The 24,958-nt window shown below is 36.0% G+C and overlaps 1 protein-coding gene across 2 annotated transcripts in view; it reads right to left on the minus strand.

The window, feature by feature from the left end:
* LOC127806698 (receptor-like protein kinase FERONIA) overlaps positions 1–24,958 on the minus strand; it is a 66,742-nt gene that overhangs the window by 13,861 nt on the left and 27,923 nt on the right. Inside the window, exons 3-5 of one of the 2 annotated variants that reach the window (XM_052344152.1) lie at positions 24,533–24,861; positions 21,336–21,471; positions 21,110–21,252 (exon numbers count right to left, since the gene is read on the minus strand). In XM_052344152.1, coding sequence (XP_052200112.1) covers positions 21,110–21,252; positions 21,336–21,471; positions 24,533–24,861 — 608 coding nt within the window. Of the gene's footprint in view, positions 1–19,401; positions 19,769–21,109; positions 21,253–21,335; positions 21,472–24,532; positions 24,862–24,958 lie in introns of those variants that run through there. The other variant, XR_008024487.1, reaches the window with a different exon arrangement.

Consider the following 24,958-nt stretch of genomic DNA (forward strand, 5'->3'; position numbering starts at 1 on the left):
ATTGCTAACAATTTAGCAACAGATTTATTGTCCGATCGCTATTAGAGACAGGATTTTTTTCATCTAAAAAAAAAAAAGCATTTCATCTCTAATTTGGTTTTGAAATCGGTGACAAAAATCCGTCAAATTTTACATTTAGAGACGGAATTTTTTCCATCTCTAAAGTTAGAGATGGAATTTTTCTTGTCTGTATTTCGAATAAGAGATGGAAAAAAATGTGTTACTAATTTGAAATATAAACTAAAAAATTTAGAGGCAAAAATAATTCTATCTCTAAATTAGCTATGGAGGAAAAAAAATTACTAGTTACTAGCCACCGTCCATGGCAGATTTTAACGATCAGAACCAATAATGAGAATCGTCTTGGTCTGGTAACCAATATACTCAAAAATAAAAAAGATCCAACAGTCACATCTTAGTAGATCTAAAATTAATCTTTTGGAAAAAGATTACCCATTTGTAGAAAGGCATCATTGTCCATCGTCCATGGCAGATTCCGACGATCAGAATCGATCATTGGAGTTGTCTTGGTCTGGTAACCAACATACCCAAAAACCAAAACAATCCAATGGTCGAATTTTAATAGATCTATAAATTAATTTAAAGAAAATGCTACCCATTTCTGGAATGGCATCGTTGGCTACCTTCCATGGTAGATTTTAATAGGGGTGTTCAAAAAAGTCGATGCACCACGGAAACTGGCCAGACTGAACCGGTTGGGTTTTTTTTTTTTTTTTTTTTTTTTTTGCGGTCCAAAATGGTTTGGAGGCTATACAAACCAAGCGGTTCGTACAGTTGGCTGCCCAAGAAAATATAAAAAAAAAAATTAAAAAAATATTATTATAAAAGCACCCTAATAGCCCCGCATAACTCTAATCGCAAATTAGCAATCAGCAGCCCCTTCCCCCACCCACGCAACCCTAATCCCTCTGCCCAATCGCAAATCCCTCTGCACCTCAGCAACCCAGCCCCTACAATTGCACTCGGCACCCCACCCCAACCCTGTCGCTGGCGCTGCACCCTTCCCCAGTTCCCCCCAATCCGAATCATCCGATCACCCCTACTGCTGCACCCTTCCATCTTCTTCTCTTATGCTTTCTCTTTCTCCACGTCCTCAAATTATTGTCAATAGCCCATGCCCACGGTTCCACCGCCGGTTGCGAAAGATCGAGGTAGAGGAGATGACCGATGGGGAACGAGCTAAGCTAGGGCCGAAGCGGTTTGCCGATCTCACCAACGAAGACTGTTCTGTGTACCTGGCAGCGAAGACCAGTTCTCCAAAAGGTAGGTGTGTGTATTTTTATTAATGTCTAGTGTTTGTTTGTTTGTTGTTATTGGGTCTAAAATAGGTTGTGAGCACTTCTCAAGTCGATAGGAGATTCGGCTAACAATTGACTAACTACAACCTAAAATAGGTCTTAACCAAGCGTGGAGTAGCCTATATTAATTGTCCCTACTAGAGAGAAAAACACTCATGATGATTGTTGTGGTCTGCCTGCCACATGACATGAGCATCCTTGTTTGTTTGTGTGGCCACTAGCCGCTTGTTGGAATGGGAATTAGACTTGAAATTTGCTTAGAATTTGCTCAGTTGGAATGAGGATTAGAATTTGCTTAGAATTACAAGACCCATACTATAGTCTAATTTACCTAGAATTTTTTATTTTTTTGAGAATTGATCTTTCTAAAATAGGTCTATAGTCAATGTTAATTCCAAATAATTCATTTCTATGAAAATATCTCAATGAAAGTAGCACCAATGATTCACTTTAAATTTTTTATTGCTTCAATGGCAGATGGAAACAGATAGTAGCACCAATGATGAATCCGTTAAAAACCTCAATGAAGGCGGTGGTTCTAAACCTCCATTACCTTCTAAGTTTAAGGACAAAGGTATGAAAAAGAAACCTAGGTAGCAATAGTATGTGATCATTTTACAAGAAATGAGAATGAACCTTCTAACCCTAGAGTTGTGTGCAACTATTGTGGTAAAAATTATGCAAGTGACACTAGAAAAAATAGGACAAGTACTCTTTGGAACCATGTAAACAATCAATGTAAGAAGAATCCTTACAGAATAGAAGATAAGAAGCAAAAGATTTTACGTTATTTAAAGAATAGTGACAATGAGGATGGAAGTGTTGGAGGTAGTAATCTTCTAGCTATAGGATTTAGTCAGGCAACTTGTAGGATGGCATGTGCCAAAATGATTGTCATTGATGAATTTCCATTTAGGTTTGTGGAGCAAGAAGGTTTTAGATTATTTTGTGGTGTTGCATGCCCTAAGTTTGATCCTCCTTCATGCACTACAATTGCTAGAGATATAATTAGTCTTTACAATGATGAGAAGAAGAAGTTAAAGTCATCTTTTATTAAGAATTCACAAAGAGTCTCCCTTACTAGTGATACATGAATTTTCATTCAAAATGTCAACTATATGGTAATTACGGCTCATTTTATAGATTTTGAATGGAAAATGCAAAAAAGAATCTTGAACTTTTGTCAAATTCCAAATCATAAGGGAGAGACAATTGGTAAAGCAATTGAAGCGTATTTGAAACAATGGGGTATTGAGAAGGTTTTCACAATCACAGTTGACAATACTGCTTCTAACAATGGGGCTATTGGGCACATGAAAAAAATATTGCAAATTTGGAAGAGTGTTGTTTGTGATGGGGAATTCTTACACGTGAGATGTTGGGCTCATATACTTAATTTGGTAGTGGGTGAAGGCTTAAAGAAATTGGACTTCTCTATTATGGCTATACGTAACGCACTTAGATATGTTAGAGCTTCTCCTTCAAGATTGGCAAGATTCAAAAGTTGTGTCAAGAATACTTGTAAAGAAGAGAAGGCTCTTGTGTGTTTAGATGTGCCAACAAGGTGGAACTCCACTTATTTAATGTTGGAGCATGCACTGAGATTTGTTGACGCATTTAAATTGTTGGAAGAAGAGGATTTGCTCTATTTGCAATATTTTTGTGAAAATGATAGAAATGGGAAAAAGACCTATTGGGCCACCAAATTCTAAAGACTAGGAGAATTGTGCAACATTCTGTAAGTTTTTAAAGACTTTTTATGATGCTACCCTCATGTTTAGTGCTTCTTTGAATGTTACTGCAAATAATTATTTTCATGAAATTTGTAATGTACTTGGGAGACTAAACAAATAGCGTTCATCTTACGAATCAATCTTGAAAGAATTTGATAAGTATTGGGGCAACACTGAAAAACAGAATATACTTCTTTAAGTGGTGGTTGTGCTTGATCCTAGGTACAAGATGAAATATGTCGCATTTTGTTTATGCAAGCTCTATTCTGAAGATGAAGTTAAAAACGTAATGGATTCTATCAAGAGCGCTCTAGGGAAGTTAGTGCATTTTTATGCAACAAATAACTCAAATGGACAATCAAGAGAACATAAACAGGGTGGGACAAGTTTTGAACAAAAGATTTCAGTTATGGATTCTGATGAGGATGATAATGTTAACATGTTCAAATCTGATTTTGAGAAAGAATGTATTGAAGATAATGCTTTTGAAATGAAAAATGAGCTTGAAAGATACTTAGCTGAGCCTAATGAGGATATAAGAAATAATACTTTTGATATATTGAATTGGTGGAAGGTAACTTCATCAAAATACCATATCCTATCAGAGATTACTCGAGATGTTCTTGCCAATCCAAGTGTCAATAGTCTCTTCTGAATCAACCTTTAGCACTGAAGGTAGGGTGCTTGATTGCTTTCGGAGTTCATTGAGTCCATCTATGGTAGAAGCGTTGATTTGTGCCAAAATTGGTTGAGAGGGACGTCTTTACCATTGGATATGACTTCAGTATTAAAAAGCATGCATGCTACTTATGAATTAGTTGAATCTGGTAATTTTTTATTTACTCATCAAACATGTTTATTATTTTATTTATATTAACTCTTAACATTTTATTTTTTAAACTTTATTGTTTTTCTTAATATTACAAATAAGTCCACTATGACAACAGATACTGTAAACATTGATTAGTGGTGAAGTTGAAGTTGGAGGCTTGGAGTATGTGTGGTTGGTGAACTTTGAACTTTTAAGTTTGTAATTCGATCGGATTGTAACTTTTCTTATTTTGAATGGTTATGTTATTGCGTGGCATGTTTTTGCCATTTTGGATTTTAAATACTTAGTTATGATTGGTGGTTGCCAACTATAATTCATTGCTAAATAGTTGTTGAATATGTTGCCAATTGGTTATAATTGCCAACAGGTTATAATTGCTAAATAGTTTAATAGGTTATAACAATGTTATGGCATGTTTTGTTTATTTCTAACAGGTTGGATGTTGTATGTTGAAATATTGAACATGTTATTTTCAAACCGCGATAAATTGCACCAAACCAAATCGCAAATGCGATGCGGTTTGGTGTGGTTTGGCTGGTCGCTATCTGGTTTGGTCGAAAAATCGCACTAGCAGTTTGGCGTGTTGAAAATGGTTCGGACCAGCCAAACAGCACTGCACACACCCCTAGATTCTAATGATCGAAACCAATCATCAAAATTGCCTTGGTTTGATGACCAACATACCCAAAAATCAAAACTATCCAATGGTCGGATCTCAATAGATTTGAAATATAATTTTTTGAAAAGAAAAACTACCCATTTCTGGAAGGGCATCGCCAGCCACCGTCTATGGTAAATTCCAACGATTGGAACCGATCATCAAATCACCTTACTTTGTGAGCAACATACCCAAATCCCAAAACGATCCAATGGTCGAACAATAGATCTAGAAATTAATTTTTTGAAAAAATGCTACGCGTTTTTTGGAAAGGCATCATCAACCACCAGTCCAACAATTGGATTTCAATAGATATAAAAATTAATTTTTTGAAAAAATGCTAACTGTTTCTGGAAGGGCGTCGCTAGCCATCATCAATAGCAAATTCCGACAATCGAAACTAATCATCGAAATTGGCTTGGTCTGATGACTAATATACCCAAAAATTAAAACTATCGAATGGTCAGATTTCAATAGATCAAAAAATTAATTTTTTGAAAAAAGCTATCCATTTTTGGAAGGGCATCGCCAGCCACCGTCCATGGCAGATACTGATGATCAAAATCAACCATCAAAATCACCTTGGTCTAGTGACCAACATACCCAAAAACCAAAACGATCCAATGGTTGGATCTCTCTAGATCTGAAAATTAAAATTGGAGAATTGTAAGTTACTACCTTAAATTGGAGAAACTCTGGTTGTCGGTGTTTGGGACAACATTTAGTGCCTGAAAGAGAGAGAAGAGACTATTGGATGAGAGGAAGAGAAGGCGAACTAATGGTCGACAACTATCGGTCAATGAATAAGAGGAGGAGCAGAAATAAATAGAGGGAAGCATATATATAGCAATTTAGAGACGAAAACTAGAGAGTGAAAATTCCGTCTCTAAAGTCTAGCTCTATTCAAATGAGAGACGAAATTTTCTGTCTCTAATGAAAAAGAATTCAAAGATGGAAAATTTTTTTTTATCTCTAATTCCAAAAAAAAAATCTTAAAAGACAAAAAGTTTTCCATTTCTAAAGGAAAAAACTTTCAAAGACGAAACTTTTCCATCACTAATTATGTCTTTGAGCAAGTTTTCCTGCATCAATTCTTGTGTCTAGGATTGATCATTTGAACTACTAGACTTGGGTTGAGAGAGTGGAACATAGGGAATTGACAAGACTAGAAACTCAACTAGGAAGAAATCTATGTCCTTATCTTCGGATAATGGAGTCTTCGCCTTAAGAAAAGGTTTAGCACAGTACTGATCTTGCTCAACAAATGTAAGATTAGATGATACAAAAAATTTCTTAGTTAATGGATGAAAGCATTTATAGCCTTTTTGAGTGGATGAATAACCAACAAAGATGCATTTAAGAGCTCTAGGATCAAGCTTTCCCCTATGTTGGGAGTGTAAATGTGCAAAAGCTACACACCCAAACACTCTAGGAATAAGGCCATTGGAGATGGAAAAATAGGGAAAAAAATTGTGAAAGAATTTGCATTTTTTTTTTTTTCTGTAAATAAAAGGATTTGCATTGGACTTTGAGAATTAAGATTTCTTACAAGTAACATGTTTAGGAGATGTGTAGTAGTCAAACAATTTCCCTCTAGTACTATTTTGGAACATTTTCTGAAATAGAAGGGCTCTTGTGATGGTAAAAAGATGATCATTTTTCCTTTTAACCATCATCCCATTTTGTTGAGGGGTGTTGATACAAGAGGATTCATGAATTATACATCTTGCTTGAAAATAGAGAGAAAGGAATTTATTGAAATAATCTTTAGCATTGCCAGAACAAAATTTTTTAATGTCAATATTGAATTGAGTTCCACCAATATTATAGAAAATTGGAAATATGGAGCTCACTTCGAATTTATTTTTCAAGAGGTAGATCCAAGTGGCATGGGCGCAATCATCAATAAAAGACACAAGCCACCAAGCCCTAGTGATGTTAGAAATAAGAGAAGAACCCTATATGTCACTATGAAAAGATGCTCTTTAATGCTTTGCAAGTTCACATATATCACAATGAAAATCCTCTCCAACTAATCACTTGAACAATAAAGGAAATATTAATCTAAGAACACAGAAAGATGAATAACAAAAATGAAAATTTTGTAACTAAATTCTTTTTGTACGTGACTTGGAAGACTCAGATAGAAAATATAACGATGAAAACTTAGGTGTCCTACCTTGCCCACTAGATCCTCAAGATAGTAAAGACTCTTTCTCACTAACACATCCAATCATCTTCATCGTTTCCTATTCCTGAATCTCACAATAAGAAGGATGAAAAACCACACTGTACTTAGAGTTTGCAATGCGTTTTTGGATTGAGACAAGGTTAGTAAACAACTTTGGTATAGGATTGCAAATGAGCCGAGCTATTTGCGAGCGGTTTGGCATACCTGTATCATTAATTGACTAAGAAGAAATATTAATCGAGTAATTCATTCCTTAGTTGAGTAACCAAAAATCTTACTCAAGTAATAATTCTTGAGCAAAATGTCAAGTCTATGTGCTTAAGCATTTAGTTGACTAAGAAGGCATTATTAATCGAGTAACATCATACTTAAGTGAATAATTAAGTATCCTAGTTGAGTAAAAATTATCAGACAGAGTGTGAGTCTATGCATTTGAATTATTAATCAACTAAATGAAAATTGTAGTCAAGTGAAGTCATATTTTACTCAAATATCAAAAAGGGTTACTCAAGTAACTGCATATCTCAATCAAGTAATACCTAGTTTACTCGACTAAGTTACATTAAATTTCAAAAAATATAATTTTTACAGACAGCATTAAATGCACATTTCAAGTATTTTATCTACAAACAAAATTTATAAACTAACACGATATTATAAAATTTATAATAATTTTATTTAAAATCAATAATATTTCATAATAGTTTTACCAAAAATTAACAATAATTGATAATAATTATTAGAATTATTGTTAATTTTAAATAAGACTATTATGAAATATGTAATATTACATCAATATATATACAAATAATGCTACCATGAAAATATAGTAATTATTTAAAAGATATGAAAGTTAGTACACATTTCAAGTAATATGCAAAATAAAAACTTTTACATATTATAAATTGCAAAACACACCATATAAATAGTGTTCTTAGAAGGTAGAAACCCTAATGTGAATTGGGATTTGTGATTCGAATTGAATTGCAGATTGAAGAGGGAAGAAAAGAAGAAGAGACCCGTAGTGGCCACTCCTCATCGTCGACCCGCTGCTATTGCAAGCCTTCATCTTAGGTGAACAAGCTGCTCCCTGAGCCTACTTTACAGCCTTTTCGTCGTTCCCCCTTGCTACACGGTTGCTCGGTGCTAGGTGCCACCATCAATTCACAACTCTGATTGCTCAGTGGCACCATCGATTCACAAACACAAACTGCCAATTGAGCTATAGTCAATTCACAAACACAAATGGACATTTCCATGCTCACCTGCTCGTTGCCACTGTCGATTGCATGGTGCCGCTATTGATTCACAAACACAAATTGTTGGTTAAGTCGCCATTAATTCACAAACACAAATCGACGTTTCCATGCTCGCATGCTCGATGCTATTGTTTCCGTGCAACACAAATTGATTCACAGCTTCAATTGTTCGGTGTTGCTGTTGATTCAGCTTAAAAAGGTATGCTATTGCTTCGTCGATTTCTTCTTTTGGAATTTCTTGGTCTGATTCAATGATTCCTATCTACCACAACTTCATTTATTTCTTCTTCATCTATTTCTTGTCGAGCCCTACTCGAGCTCGAGTTTGGGCTTTCTAGAAGCTTGTCGAGCTCAAGCTTGAGTAACAGGCACTCGAGCTCTTGTCAAGCTTGTGCCCAAGCTTAGCTAGTCAACCTTTTGACAAGTTGAGCCTGAGCCGAGCTTAAGCTCAAGCTTAAGTCTAGAAACTGGCACGCAAGCGGAGCCTGAGCTCAGCGAAGCTTGGCTCGGCTCAATTCGAGAATAAACTTGAAGTTCATAAGGATGAGAAGGGTTAGGACTGATAGAAGGATTTAACTCTTGTTCCTCAAGTTGCTATTGTTGCTGGTTATAAGGAGAATCAGGTTGCTGGTTAGGAATAGATAGAAAATCCCAAACTGATATTCTTGAGGATCATTCAGAGTGTTCTCCTCCTGAATAACAAGTTTGGGATAATAAGGCTGATGTTCAAAAAAGGTGACATCCATTGAGGTAAAGAACCTTTTATGCTCGGGAGAGTAACATTTGTAACCTTTTTGATGAGAAGAGTAGCCAAGAAAGATGCATTTAATGGATTAAGGATCAAGCTTGTTCATAAATTGGTGGTGAAGATGAACAAAGGATGAACAACCAAAGATTTTTAGAGGAATGTGGGAAATGACTTGAGTGTGAGGAAAAGAGTTAAGGAGAACTTGACTAGAGTTTGATGTTTGAGGATTTGTGAGGTCATTCTGTTTATAAGATAGGTGGCCATAAGGATGGACTCACCCCAAAAATATTTAGAAACATGGGTGGAAAATAATAAAGATATGGCAACTTCTAATAGGTGTCTATTCTTGCGTTCTGCAATCTTGTTTTATTGGGGTGTATCAACACAAGAACTCTTATGGATAATGCCTTAATGTGAAAGATAAATACAAGAATTGAGTTAAAGTATTCTTTGGCATCATCGGCTCATAAGATGTGAATTTTGGCATTAAATTGCCTTTGCACCATTGAATGAAAAGTTTGAAAAATGTGACCAGCTTTAAATTTTTCTTTCATAAGAAAGACCCAAGTAAGACAAGTGTCATCATCAATAAAATAAATGAACCAACAAGCCCCAATAATATTTTTGACCCTAGAAGGCCCTCACACGTCACTATGGCTCAAGGAAAAATGATAGGATGGAGTGTAGATTTGGCTAGGATAATTGTTCCGAACATGCTTAGAGTATTGACAAATTTCACATTGTAACACGTGGATCTTGATTCTTAAACAAGGAAGTGAACAATTTCCTAAGATAAGTAAAGTTTGGATGCCCTAATCTATAGTGCCATAACATGATTGCACTATTATTGTTAGAATGAAATTTAGAGAGACAAACAGGGTGTTGAGTGGAGTAGCAATTGCTGGAATGAGCTTGATTATTCCTTGAAGTAGTTCCTTTAAGAATGTAGAGTCCCAAACATGCCTCAACACTGTCAATCTTCTTCCCCGAAGTTCGATCCTAAAATTCACACACATCCTTCGAGAATTTGGCAACACAATCTAGGTCAACAGTAAGCTTACTAATTGATAAAAGGCCACAATCTAAACTAGGCACCAAAAGGACTGATTTGAGGGTAAGTCCCTTGGAAAGAGTAATAGAACCTATTCCTGCCACCTTTGCTAGCGAACCATCTACAATTTTTACCGTCCAATCTTTTTATGGGCTATTCCTAGTCATGTGGTCAGAAAGATTGGACAACAAAAATTGCCAATCTTTTTACCAATCTTTCTGTGGGTTATTCCCAGTCATGTGGTTAGAAACTCCTGAATCAATAATCCATATAGTAGATAATTCTCTCTTATCAGTGAAAGCATGTGAGAAATTACCTTTGTGGGTTATTGAACCTGCTGCTACTGTAAAAGACTGAGAGATCTGTGTCTTGCCAAACATATTTTGTAGCCATTCCATATGTTCTTTATTGAATAGATTAGATGTTGAGACTCTAGTGGTCTCCTCCGTAGAGGCTAGGGTGCCTCTACTTTTCCTTTCATGAGCCGACTTCCAATCTGGTGGCTTGTTGTGGATGTCCCAGCAGGTATCCCTAGTGTGTCTTGTCTTGTGATAGTGATCACACCAAGGATGCCCCTTCTTTTGTTTGAATATTATTGGATTGTCTCCTCAAGTGAATAAGGCAGAATGCTCCAGATTCGGAGTTATAGGTTTTAGCATGATCTTCAACCTACTTTTCTCCTTATGAACCTTAGCAAACGCCTCCTTGATACTTGGTAGAGGTTTTGTACCAAGAATACTTCCTCTAACTCCATCTAGGTTTTTGTTCAAACCAATGAGAAGCTTGTTCAACCTTTTCTTCTCCACAATCTGCTTGTACTTTGCTGAATCTTTTGTACACTTCCATTGGATAATATCACATTTATCCAATTAAAGCCAATACTTATTCAGGGAGTTGAAGAACTGCGTGACATGGGATTCACCTTGCCTTAGATCATCAAGCATGCTTTCTATTTTAAACAACTCATAGGTATTCTCAATGCGCAAGTAGGCTTCCCCAGTAGCCTCCCAGATTTCTTGTGCAATGTCATATAATAGAAAATTTTCACCTATCTCATTGGTCATAGAGTTAAAGAGCCAAGACATTGCCATATTATTCTCAGACTTCCAAATCCAGAACTTTGGTTCTTCTTCCCCTGGTTTGCTTGTGGCTTCGATTAAGTAATCATCTTTCCCTTTGTCGCATATGAACATCATCACTGATTGTGACCACTGAAGATAATTCTGACCATTCAACTTATATCCAGTGACTGTGAACATATTGTTATCAGTGGTTCCAAGGTTGTTGGTTGGTAAGGGAATGATCTCAGAGGACTGGTTGCTCTTGTCGGCCATGACATAAAATATCAAGTCTGACGATTGTAGGAAGAATGGATCGAGAAAAAAATGAAGTTGTGCGGCAGTTAATGCCTAGGGTTTTACAAGAAAATAAAAGTTCTGCTCTGATACCATGCAGAAAAATACTTAGGGAGAAGAATAATCTATCTTGTTCATTCGAGTATGGCACATATATATACATGAGCATAAGACATCTATATAGTGTAGAAGTCTATTCTAGTTTACAAGATATCTATGCTATCTAATAAATACAAATAGTTATCTCTAAAATTTAAGAGTACAAGTAAATCTAAATGAGTTATCTTGAATTATCTCCTCTTCAGTGAGCTTTATCTTTCCTATACTTTCAGAACCTTATCTAGCAGCATTCCTTGATCCTTCTATCCTCCCAATTTCTTCTTATTCTCCACATCTCCTTTTAACCAGCAACAACAACAACTTTAGGAACAAGAGTTACATCCTTCTATCAGTCTTAACCCTTCTCATCCTCATGAACTTCAGGTTTATTCTCGAAGAAAGTCTAAACAAAAGGATAGTGAGGAACAAGCATGTCCCACGACTAATCAAAAGGCTAACTCGGATCCGGATCTGTTGGTAAGGGAAAAGACCACTATTAGTGAGAATTTTGACATTACAGCTATTGAAGAGGATCTAAATTAGCCTATAGCATTGAGAAATGGAGTATGATCATTCACTCAACATCCTATTCACAACTACATATCATACAAGCATGAAACTTGGGATATAATTGATTTACCTCCTAGAAAATACCTTATGGGCTGCAAATGGGTATTTACAATAAAGTATAAGGAAGATGGGAAGATTGACAGGTTTAAGGCTAGCCTAGTGGCAGAAGGCTTCTCCCAATCTTATGGTATTGATTACCAAGAAACTTTTTCCCCAATGGCAAAACTAAATATTATCAGAGTATTGTTATCCTTAGCTGCAAACTTGGATTGGCCTCTTCACCAATTAGATGTGAAAAATGCATTCTTAAATGGAGATCTAAAAGAAGAAGTATACATGGAAATCCCTCATGGATTTGAAACTAATCTCACAAGAAACAAAGTATGCAATCTAAAGAGATCACTCTATGGACTCAAACAGTCCCCTAGAGCCTGGTTCGAGAGATTTACAAGGACAGTTAAGAAGCATGGATACAACCAAAGCCAAGCAGACCACACCCTTATTCATCAAGCACTCCTTGGAAGGTCGAATATCTATTCTTATTATATATGTGAATGACATCATTATTACAGGAAATAATTTTCCTGAAATCAAGAGTCTCAAAGAAGTACTGGCAAGGGAGTTTGAAATCAAAGATCTAGAAAGCCTAGATATTTCTTAGGCATGGAAGTAGCAAGGTCTAAAGAAGGAATTCTAGTTTCTCAACGGAAGTATATCCTAGATCTACTAAATGAAACAGGTATGTTCGGTTGAAAACCAATAGACACACCCACGAAATCTATTTCAAAACTAGATATTGGCAAAGAAAGTGCTCCGATTGACAAAGGGAGATATCAAAGATTGGGGGGGGGAGAAATTATATACTATCACATACTAGAGCGGATATAGGTTTTTCTGTAATCATTGTAAGCTAATTTATGAATGATCCTAAAGAAGAACACTTGGAAGTAGTATACCGCATTCTAAGGTACCTAAAATTAACTCCAAACAGAGGGTTAATGTTCAGAAAAACAACAACCCGAGGGGTGAAAGTTTATAGTGATGTTGATTGGGTTAATTCAATTCTTGATAGAAGGTCAACCTCTGGATATTGCTCGTTTGTATGGGAAAATCTAGTTACTTGCGCAACAAAAAACAATTAGTGGTCTCTAGAAGTAGTGCGGAGGCCAAATTTAGAGCTATGGCTCAAGGATTCTATGAGGGAATATGGCTGAGAAGGTTATTACAAAAGTTACAAGTGGCTATGGCAAAATCAGTACATGTATTATGTGATAACCAATCGACTATCAGTATTACCAAGAATCCAGTCTACCATGACCGGACAAAACATGTAGAAATTGTCAGGCACTTCATCAAGAAAAAGTTAGAATAAGTATTCCGGTTTGTCTACACTCCCACTAACAACCAGGTAGCAGATATCCTCACTATGGCTGTACCAAGAAGAACATTTGATGAATTAAGCAACAAGCTTAGCCTGAATAATATATTCAACCCAGCTTGAGAGAGGATAGAAGGGTCAAGGAATGCTGCTAGATAAAGTTCCGAAAGTATAGGAAAGATAAAGCTTATGGAAGAGAGGAGTTAATTCAAGATAATTCATTTAGATTTAATTGTACTCTTAAATTTTAAAGATAGCCATTTTGTATTTATTAGATAGCATAGATATCTTATAAACTAGAATAGACTTCTACACTGTATAGATGTCTTATACTCATGTATATATGTGCCATACTCGAATGAACAAGATATATTATTCTTCTCCCTAAGTATTTTTCTGCACAACCCTACTTTGTACATGCAGGACATTTCTTAGTATGAGAAAATCATTTATGTAAACTTCTCCTTGGCCAACTACTGTTGTTGTCATGCCATCAACAATGATTATCTTTTTATTAGGACATGGTGTATATGAAATAAATTTAAAAGAGGAACAAATCACGTAGTCTGTGGCCCGTGAATCAATGATCCATACACTTGGAAGGGTCATATTTGAGGCATTTAGAGCATGAGAGAAGGAGGAAATTCCTGAAAAGATTAAGATACAAGTACTTGTTCCAGTTGGCTTCTCTAGGGACCCAACTAACAGTTTTAGCTTTGTAATTTCTTCTTTCTTAAAATCAGCCAGTAATTCTTGAGAATCCTCTTCCCCAGTTTGTTATGCGTTTGCCACATATACTTGCTCTCCTATCTTCTTGGTGTTCCTAATGATCCCATGTTCTCAACCTGAGACTTACCATGGAGCTTCCAACATTTTTCTATGGTATGTCTAAGCTTTTTACAATAAATACACCATAAAGAGTCTTTGTTTAACCGAGATCCATCCATTTCCTTTCTGACCTCACCTGATTGTTTTTATGAACTAGAATGCTTCATAATCACTCTTCTTATCATTCGAGTTAAACCATCTACTGTAAGAGTCTCAAGCATTACTCCCCTCCTTCCTTCCTCAACACGAATAATAGCTATTGTCTCATTTAGAGATGGTATGAACAATAGCTAGACCAAGTATTTATACCTTCACTACATGAAACTTAATGTTTAGTCCAGCAAGAAATTAATAAATTTTATCATCCTGAACAAATCTCTTGAGAAAAGTTGCATCCTCACTACATTTCATCTGAATACATTTATGAGATTTTGGTTTTAATCTCTGGACAGTATCACAGACTTCAGAATATGTTTGCTTAACAACATCCCAAATGTCTTGAGCCATACTTAAAAACATGATCGTATCACTTATTTTCAGAAACATAGAGTTCTATAACCAAGACATTACCATAGAATCTTCTTCATCCCAAGCCTGAAATGCAAGATCCTCTTTCTTAAGCCCAGTATCAAGTAAATGACTCAACTTGCCTCTTCCTTTCAAGAATGTGCAAACCAACTAAGACCATTTCAAATAGTTTTTGCCATTCAACCTATAGGTTGCTTGAATATTTTGTAGTTCCCCAGCTGGAGTTGTGACATTGTTATCTCCGCGAATAGGTGTCGGTGCAAGTGCCTCAGAAGCACCATTGGATTCAGTTGATGTGGAGATGGTCTCTTGGTATAGATCGCTCGATCTCTCATCTGATTATGGGATAGAATATTGTCCTTGCAAAAGTACAAATTCGTAGGACTCAACATGAAGAAGAAGAAGAATGCACAATTCCAGAAAAGAGCTTACAACTCTAAAACCATGATAGAATTTGAGCATAAAACACAATACTATTTTTGTGAAAGAATAAAAATTAATCTTTCATATCTCAAAACTAATTAATACAATCTTACTTATAACACACACTCCTAATCCTTGAAGAATACAATCTTACTTACAACACACACTCCTAATCCTTGAAGAATTCTAAGACTATTCAACCTCCTAATGAAATAAATCAACTAATAAATCCATCTGCCAACACTCCCCCTCAAGCTGGAGAATGGATGTCCCACATTCCTAGCTTGCTTACTAGATCTTCAACTCTTTTTACTGGCAACCCTTTTGTTAATATATCAGCAACTTGTTCCTCTGATGGAACATATGGTAAGTGAATGAGTCCAGCTTCCAACTTCTCTTTTATGAAGTGTCTGTCTATCTCAACATGCTTAGTCCGATCATGTTGGACCGAATTATGTGCTATACTGATTGCTGACTGATTATCACACCACAACTTAACTGTATCTTGGACTGAAATTCTTAGATCATCAAGAACAATTCGTAGCCATAGAATTTCACATAGAGCAAGAGCCATAGCCCTAAATTCTTCCTCTGCACTTGATCTTGCCACAACACTTTGCTTCTTGCTTCTCCAGGACACCAGATTCCCTCCTAAGAATACACAGTAGCCACTTGTAGATCTTTTATCAGTCATGGACCCTGCATAATCTGCATCTGAAAAATCTTGAATGTTCAATTTATTTCCTGCTTTGAATAGGATCCCTTTACTTGGAGTAGCCTTGAGATAACACAGGATTTTTCTAACCGCTAGCATATGCTCCTCAGTTGGGCTGTGCATAAATTGACTTACCAAGCTGACAGGAAAGGCAATATCTGGTCTTGTGTGAGAGAGGTATATCAATCTTCCAACTAGTCACCGATATCTTCCTTTGTCTATAGACTTGCTAGTAGGGTTGTTCCATAGCTTGCAGTTAGGTTCAATAGGAATTTTTACCCCTTTTCCTCCAATCAATCCTGTTTCAGCCAATAAATCAAGCACATATTTCCTTTGAGAGAGAAAAATACCTGTCTTAGAATAAGCTACTTCAATTCCCAAAAAATACTTGAGCACACCCAGGTCTTTGATTTCAAATTCCTTAGCTAGCCTTTCTTTAAGTTTTGCCTATTCTCCTTCATCATTGCCAGTTACTAACATGTTATCCAATATAATAGAAGCACAGTAACCTTTCCTCTTGTCGAGTGTTTGATGAATAAGGTATGGTCCCCCTGCTTTGACTGTAACCAATAGTGTGCATTGCTTTAGATAATCGCTCAAACCAAGCCCTAGGGGATTGTTTGAGCCCATATAAAGCCTTATTTAGCCAACATACCTTCCCACTGAGTCCCTCCTGAAATCCTGGTGGTAAATCCATAAACACTTCCTCTTCTAAATCTCCATGGAGAAATGCATTTTTAACATCTAGTTGTTGTAGATTCCACCCAAATGAGGCTGCCAATGATAGGAGAATACAAACTGTGGTCATCTTTGCCACTAGTGCAAACGTCTCTAGGTAGTCAATCTCATATGATTGAGTATAGCCTTTAGCTACCAGCCTTGCCTTATATCTCTCAAGTGTCCCATCGACCTTGTACTTGACATTAAAAACCCATCTACACCCCACTGGATTAACCCCCTTAGGTCTGTCCACAATATCCCATGTATGGTTCCTTTTTAAAGCCCTCATTTCCTTAAGCATAGCAAGCTTCCAATTCTGATTTTTCAGAGCCTCAGTTACTGATTTTGGAATGATAATTGAATCTAGAGATGTTAGGAAACTTTTATGGTTTTGGGAGAGGCGATGATAGGATAGGTAATTGGCAATTGGGTGGTGCAGCTTCTAACTCCCTTCCTAAGAGCTATGGGAAGGTCGATATCATCAAGGATTTGGTCGATAGAGGCTGGAGGTATTGTCTGCATGTGATCCTAGCTTTGAATGGGAGAAGAGTTTGGAGCTTGCTGGTCTTCTAGGCTTGGTTGTTTTTGTATATACATAGGGAGACCCTTTGTATCTTCCTTGCAGTTGCTGACAGGCTTCTTGCTCATCAAATTTGGCCTGATCATCACCATGGTTAAGGCTGTTTGAGTGTTGGGGAGATGGACTGGATGTAAGGTCAGGATTAGAGGCATGACTAGGTTGACTGGAGACCAAATGAGGATCAACATTAAGCTGAAGAGTGGATTGGGAAGATGGTAGAGGCAAGAAGATGTCACTCGGGTCACCATAGGAAGTCTCCCCCTGGTGACTAGCTTGGGTAGAGCCAAATAATGGAGTAGTCCCGACAAATGTGACATCCTTAGAGACATAGAGCTTTCGAGTGGGAGGATGATAGCATTTATATCCTTTTTGTATGGGAGAATACCCAAGAAAGACACACTTCACAGCTCTTGGATCAAGCTTATCCAGAGAGGATTTGGAAATATGAATGAAGGAAACACACCCAAATACTCTAAGAGGAAGAGTGGTGTGAAAATTAGAGTCAGGAAAGTGAGTAGTGAGGCAAGAAAGAGGACTTTGTTGGTTTAGAACTTTGGTAGCCATGCGGTTAATAAGAAATGTGGCCGTAAGGACAGCCTCCCCCCAAAAGATTTTAGGAATGGTATGATGGTGAAGCAATGCTCGAGCTACATTAAGGAGATGTCTCATCTTCCTTTCAGCTACTCCATTTTGTTGTGGAGTACCCACACAGGAGGATTCATGAACAATCCCTTCTTGTAGGAAAAAGTGGTTCATATAAGAGTTAAAATAATCTTGAGCATTGTCGGTTCGAAATTTCTTTATGGGAGTTCCAAATTGAGTCATTATCATTTTATAGAAGCTTGGTAAGATTGTTTGGATAGCTGCTTTGTCTTTTAGCAAAAAAACCCACATCATCCGAGTACAATCATCAATAAATGAGATAAACCAACGTGCCCCAGAATAGGTAGGAATTTTGCAAGGAGCCCATACATCAGAATGAAGTAATGCAAATGGAATAGAATGGAGTTTATTGCTAATTGGGTAAGACACACGATGTTGTTTGGATATAACACATACATCATAATGAAAAGTACTAGGATCTAAAGAAAGAAATAAAGTAGGAAACATAGATTTCAATAAAGAAAATGGTGGTATGATCGCACCCTTACTTGATCAAAAACCGAGTTAAGGCCAGCCAAAAATTCAACAATTCTATCCCTTTCCATGATCTTATTAAGGGTTGCAGCATCAGCACTGCACACCATCTTAATTTTTTGGTATTGATCCAATTCTAACCACAAGCCATTCATGCTATTGTAGTACTCCGTAACAGTCATCCCCCCCTGTTTAGTACTACTTATCTTGGTTTTAACTTCATATATAACTGATGCATCTTGCACTTTAGAGTAGGTTTGTTTAGCTACTTCCCAGATTTCCCTAGCAGTACTTAGAAACATATAATTCCTACTTACATCAGGTTGCATGGCATTCCATAGCCACGACATAATAAGAGAATCCTCTATATCCCATACCTGGAAATTGGGATCAGTTGCTGCCGAAGGAAGAGAAGTAAGATGGCTGAGTTTTCCTCTACCTTTGAGAAAAGTTTGAACCAGCTGCGCCCATTGGAGGTAGTTTTTACCATCCAATCGATAGGGTAGTAGCATTCTAGGAAGCTCACTTACTCCTGCCCCAAAACCGGTACCAACATTCGAATTAACACCTGCTACATAATTTTCAGTGGCTGCTTCTCCACCGTTCCTGCTGGAATCTGAGTTTTCTGCCATTCCTTTGCTAGAGACAACTTACAGCGATCAAGGCTGAAGATAGAGGCGGCAATGAAGGTCGAGTGGATGAACAAAGAAGCAAAAATCAAGGCTGAAGATAGGATTAGCTGGAGGCAGCAGTTGCTGCTTCAGATCTGGTGGCAGCGAAAGAGAACGGCGTAGCAATCAAGGCTGAAGATGGAAACAGAGAGAGGAGAAGAAGGCGGCAGGAGACGTGACGGCACTGGGCGGCGCGCGGCAACTGATCAGCAATGATGGGAAGAGGCGGCTATGCTAGGCGGCTGAAAGCCAAACAACGATGAAGGCCAAACAAGGTAAAAAATAAAACCCTAGACAACTGGCTCTGATACCATGTGAAAGAATAAGAATTAATCTTTCATATCTCAAAACTAATGAATACAATCTTACTTATAACACACACTCCTAATCCTTGAAGAATACAATCTTACTTATAACACACACTCCTAATCCTTAAAGAATTCTAAGACTATTCAACCTCCTAACAATTCTCCCAATGTATAGGAATTGATTACTCTCCTATAAATTAGGACCCCTACTAGATTATAACAACTCAAAAACGTTAATGAAATAAATCAACTAATAAATCCATCTGCCAACAATTTTATTCCAAGGATAAGTTGAAATATATGCAGTTTTGGAGAGTTAACAAACCACTTTCTTAAAAATAGGACACTAACTTAACCACTAAGATAAGATAGCAAGATAGGATAGGATTACACCCTTATCTCTTGACATAATTAAGGAATTGGTATACATCATGTGGAAAAAATAACAAATGAATGACAAAAAGCATGTGAGCAAATAATTGAAAGCAATCCCCTCCACTCTAAAAGGCCACAAGAAAGAAGAAGCAGATTCCTTGTGCCAAAAACCGTATAAATCACCTCCAAACCCCTCACCCTTTGCCTCAATTTAATACTTCAAAGCTCGGCCTCATACGACAATGGAGTTGAAAGTGAGTAATGAAGAAGAGACGGTGCCCTTCACATGCCTGCTATAGGTATATATTGGTTTATACACGCAATGAGCAACTAGAAGCAAAAAATGGGAAAGAGTAATGAAAAAAGAAAGGGCACACTGTTGTGATTTTTGACATACTTAGAAGTTAGAGAACTGAGTATGAATTTTGAAGAAGGGTTGTTAATTAAGCCAAAGTTGTCCATAAGTGAAGCTGTGAAAACCATCTGGAAGATTAATATGGGGCTTCTAAACAATGAACTCTTTGTTGCAAAGAAATGAAGCAAGCAAGGAAGTAAAGAAATCAATTTAGCAGCTGAGAACATTAAGTGGGGATGTTTAGGATAACTTGAAACAAATTTAAATGTGTAATCATAATAATGAATATAAAACAAGGAGTTAAAAAATCATAGTAATTATACAACAGTGAGAAGTTTTGAGTTCCCTTGCAATTTCTAGTAGATGACTAGAATGGTCCCGGGAACATAATGGATAAACTTAATAAGTACATTCAAATAGAGTTGCCTTGGTGTGTGCTGTTAGTAAATGACATTGTCTTGGCGGATGACATAAAGAAGGCACGAATGAGCTTGAGATATGGAGGAACACGAACACTTTAGAATTTAGAAGTTTTAAATTGAGTAGATTGAAAACCAAATATATGGAATTTAAGCTTAGTAAAAATATAAATGTGAATAATATTATAGTGAGACTAAGATCAATCAATGCATCCTAAGATAAAAAAAAAGAAAAGAAAAAAGGTCAAGATATATAGGATCATAAGACTAGCTTTTTTCGTAGGGCATTGATTGACATACAGTGAAGCACCAACATGCGCAAAGCATGAACATAATGGGGATAGAGATATTACAACCAATTAATGTGTAACCATACAAGAAAGGATAAAGTTAAAAATCAAGTTACATAACAATGTTGAAGTGGCTTCTATCGAAAATAAGATGCATGAAACATAATTAAGATGGTTTAGTCATGTGAAAGGAAAACTAATAAAGACTCCTCTAAGGAGAATGGATGAAATGGAGTAAGTCTTTAGAAAAAGCTCGAGAAAGACCAAGAAAAATGCATAGAGAGCTCTTAGGTATGATTTAAGTTTTAAGGATGTTACAAAATATATGATCGTTGATAAATATGATTGGCCAGCTTGAGTTCTTGGAAGTGACCCCGCCTAATGAGATTAAAAGTCTTAATGTGTTGTTATGGATATGAGACAAGAGGGAGAGCACTGCAAAGTAGCAGCCTTCAAATGGCTAAAGGACATTTAAGAGAAGTGTGGTATTCAACAATGTAATAACTGTGCACTCCTATTGTATATCAGCTGGTACTTGTCTAGTTAAATTGAAGGCGAGAGACTTACACTATCAAGCAATATAGTTGAGCTCTTGAAATTTCTATGTATTATTTGGTTTTGTGAAGAGTGCAAAAATGCCAGCCCTTTTGCTGCTCCTATTAAGATCTTAACCCTTATCTCCCATGGAAGTAGCTGAAAAGCGGGCCCCCCTGCAGAAGGCAACCATATGGTATAGTGTAAGCCAAATGAATTGAATTGATCAATAGAAGATAAAAATAAGTTCAACTCTTACTTCCAAAAAGTTGTTTGTCCAAACAGTCATTCTCCATGAACTCATAGACAAGTAGTTGCTCTTTATCCATACGACAGTATCCCAATAGCTTAACTATGTTAGGATGAGAAATCTTTCCTAGGATATCGATCTCAGGCTGTATAAATTGAATAATGAGCAGCAAGCAGAAGGCTTTTGGGGGAATGTAACTGAATTAAATAAATTGAAAAATAATGCTAAATATTTCAATTCCAAATATTAAATGCAAAAAATAGAGAATATGTGGTATTCCAAATTTACGGCTATCATAAAATAAAAAAGAAGGAAATATAAAACATCAACAACTTCAATTTCATGTAAAAAACTAAGATGTAGGACCATATAGCTGTCTTGTATTACTATTATTATCTTTTTATAAGAGAATGCATGTATGAAAGGACAAATCCTAGGCCAGATACAGTAATAAATCATCTGCAAGATGTGCCACGTTTCTTTAAAAAAAAAAATTCCTCCACTACAGAAACGTAAAATCTTCCAAACCTAATGTTGCAATCTACTTGGGCAAGCCCACCCCCATGAGTGCTAAAGCATCAAAAAGTAAACATCAGAATAATCTATTGTACACCAAGAATGAGAAATCCATGTAGCAAGAGAATATATGGCATATTGATCTCCCATCCCTCTTACACATAAAGTGCCTGTTGGTCACAACCTAACCATGCGAGCCTTTACAAGGCAAGTCCATGCCAAACCCTTCATCCTTAAATAAGATTAAATCTATGTATCGATATGCTCACTCTTTGGTAAGGGTGCACACAACACACAGATCAGGCAAAGCCAGCTTTCTGGTTCTAAGAGTTTGGACCCAAACCCATTGAACTAATTATGGAACCGAATTGCCCGAGCCAATTCAGTTTGGTTTAGTTGAGTTTGGTCTCAATTTGATTGGTTAGATTCTACCTCTGTTCTAAACTAATATTTTTTCTGTTTTATTTTCTCTCAACTAACAAATAAACAAACAAATAAATGAAAAAAAAGTACAACTTGTGCGTTTGACATAAGCTGATTTTGTGTGAGTAGACTAATAATATAAAATGTATGCATATTGCCGCATATACAATCATGAATAATATCAAAATTGATTGCAAAAATAGAATTGATCTATTCTATCATTTTTAGGCCCAAAATCAAACTTAAGTTCTATTGGAATTGAGAAGGCAAGTCACTGATGTCAAATCTTAATTATGCTATTGCACTCTCTCCAATAGTTCCACAATGCAATGCATGAGCTTAATACTCCAATAGAATGCACAATTATGAACATGTTTATTGTATCTGTATTGGTGCTTAGATTCCATGAATGGATCTGGAAATCCGGAGAACAAATCAGGATATTTTCTAAGAATCAATCTCTGATTTTAAGGAGACTGTCAGCTCTTAATAACCAGATTTGTTTCCTATTTTAGTCCTAGATTCTGTGTATATATTGTTTTCTATTATTGTATATATCTAATATTTTTTCCTTTTTTAGAAAAGAGCTGTTATGCCCTCCTAATACTACAACTAGGGTTGTATCGATCATACTTATATATAATAAGAATTCTACTATTCTTCTGAAATACTCTCTGCACAAGTATACTTGTATTATATGGTATTATTAGTCATGAAAAATCTCCATCTCCTAAAAGTTTCAAGCCCTAATGAGAATTCCATTTGATCATTCTTTATTTACATCATTTTCAACACAAACTTCATCTTGGCCACCGTTAATTATTAAAAAAATAAAGAAATCTACTTCCTGTTATTACTCCAATGGTATGTTCGTGTGGGCGATTAAATTTTGTAGTACTAGAACTACTGTGAGATTAGATGGGATTATGACCGTTGTTTTTGCTAGCACAAGATTAAGTGTTGGAACAATTTCAATAATGAAACAGTTTACAAGAAGTCACATCTATTCATGAGAAGATATGACGATTGTTAAATAACAACTAGCTACTCAAGTGACTGTTCTCTAAGAGTCACAGCTCTTTGTAAAGGTGTAGTTAATTTGGTGACAATTCTAATGGTCACACCTTTTCATTAAAAGGCAACTAGTTATATTGGTGACTATTCCAACGGTCACACCTTCTCAATAAAAGGTGCCAAGGTTGGTAATTTAACTACATAAGGATAATATTGTGACTATATGAAAAAATCAAAACTTTCCAGAAAGGGTATGAGCAAAACTATAAATAGCGTTCTCATTTGGTTAAAAGAGAGAACAAAAGTTTTCCATGTATCTGAATCATCCTTAAAGCTTGTTTATTACAAAAACAAGCTTGTTTACTACAAAAACAATGTTGAAGACTTTGATAGCGTTGTTGTCATTGATGATTACTCAGAAGTTTAAATACGTTTTGTGTAGAACACATTCAAACATAGGCTTCTGTCTGTATCCTAAAGGCTATTTTGGGATACCCCAATCCGCGCTAACTCAGTTTTTGGTCGAAGTGAATTAACTCTTAAAGAAAAGTGATGATACAGACCTAGAAGCCATACTTTGTATAATTATCAGTAGATTTTGCTACTGTAGTGGATCATAGAGCAACATGCTTAAATTCTCCACCAACATTAAGGACTAGGATAAGCAGAGCATCCATCCCTTCGTTGATATGGATCTTATATTATAATAGAAAATATAAGACATAAAAAAGTATAGCTGTGATTCATATTTCTAATAAAATTTTGATTTGCTAATAAAATATTTCATATTTTTAAATAATTCATAAAATATAAATATATAATATTAACATAATTATATAACTATTTATATAATGAAAAAAGTATACATTGTATTCTGTTGTTTGTAATATTAATAAAATAAAATAAAATAAATGTTATAATAATATTAAGCTAAGATATTGTATTAATAATAACATTAGTTAGATATTCTTCAGGCAACTAGTTGCAGTTTATGAAACAAATCTTCTAAAAGAAACATGCTAATAAATGGAGTCTATTTCTTGAGTACAAGTTATTCTTCACTTGAGTTATTCGAAATGTAGATTTTTGGCAATAGAAGACAATGAAACTTATATATATTTCAGGGTTTTGATGAAACTGATAACTAGAACATTATAAGTATCAATGACTAACCAGGTAAAGACAGAATTGAAAGACTAGTTAAGATTTGTTGACAGTTTTATTCATCCCCTAACTGGTGTTACTTGAAGTACCTGGAGACAAACTTGAATGTACTCACAGGACAACCTCCTGATGGCAACGGCTGACCTACTACTGTTCAATAATGGCACTCCCTCCTTAAGCCAACCTTTGTAGACGCTTGTTCCTTCAATCCCATATCCCAAGAACATATCCAAACTGAAATTTTTGGTAGCCTTTTTCAATTCTGAAAAACTGAAGATCCTTAAATTGGAGGTGCGTAAGCCCTGCCCATTGATACATGGCTGAGTGGCAGCAGTTCTGGATGTGCTGATCTGTTCATTCCCTGGAGTGGAATTTTTATCTAAACGATGAGCCAAGCTGAGCATCCAGGGTATCTTCACTGCCATATTCAAACAACAACAAAAAAGTTTTAGATAATAGCTAAATCCAATTCCAGTTACATAAACATAAGATGTAAGAAGATAATGCGAAATATT

This window comes from Diospyros lotus, chromosome 7 (genome assembly GCF_014633365.1).
Source record: "Diospyros lotus cultivar Yz01 chromosome 7, ASM1463336v1, whole genome shotgun sequence".
Lineage (NCBI taxonomy): Eukaryota > Viridiplantae > Streptophyta > Magnoliopsida > Ericales > Ebenaceae > Diospyros > Diospyros lotus.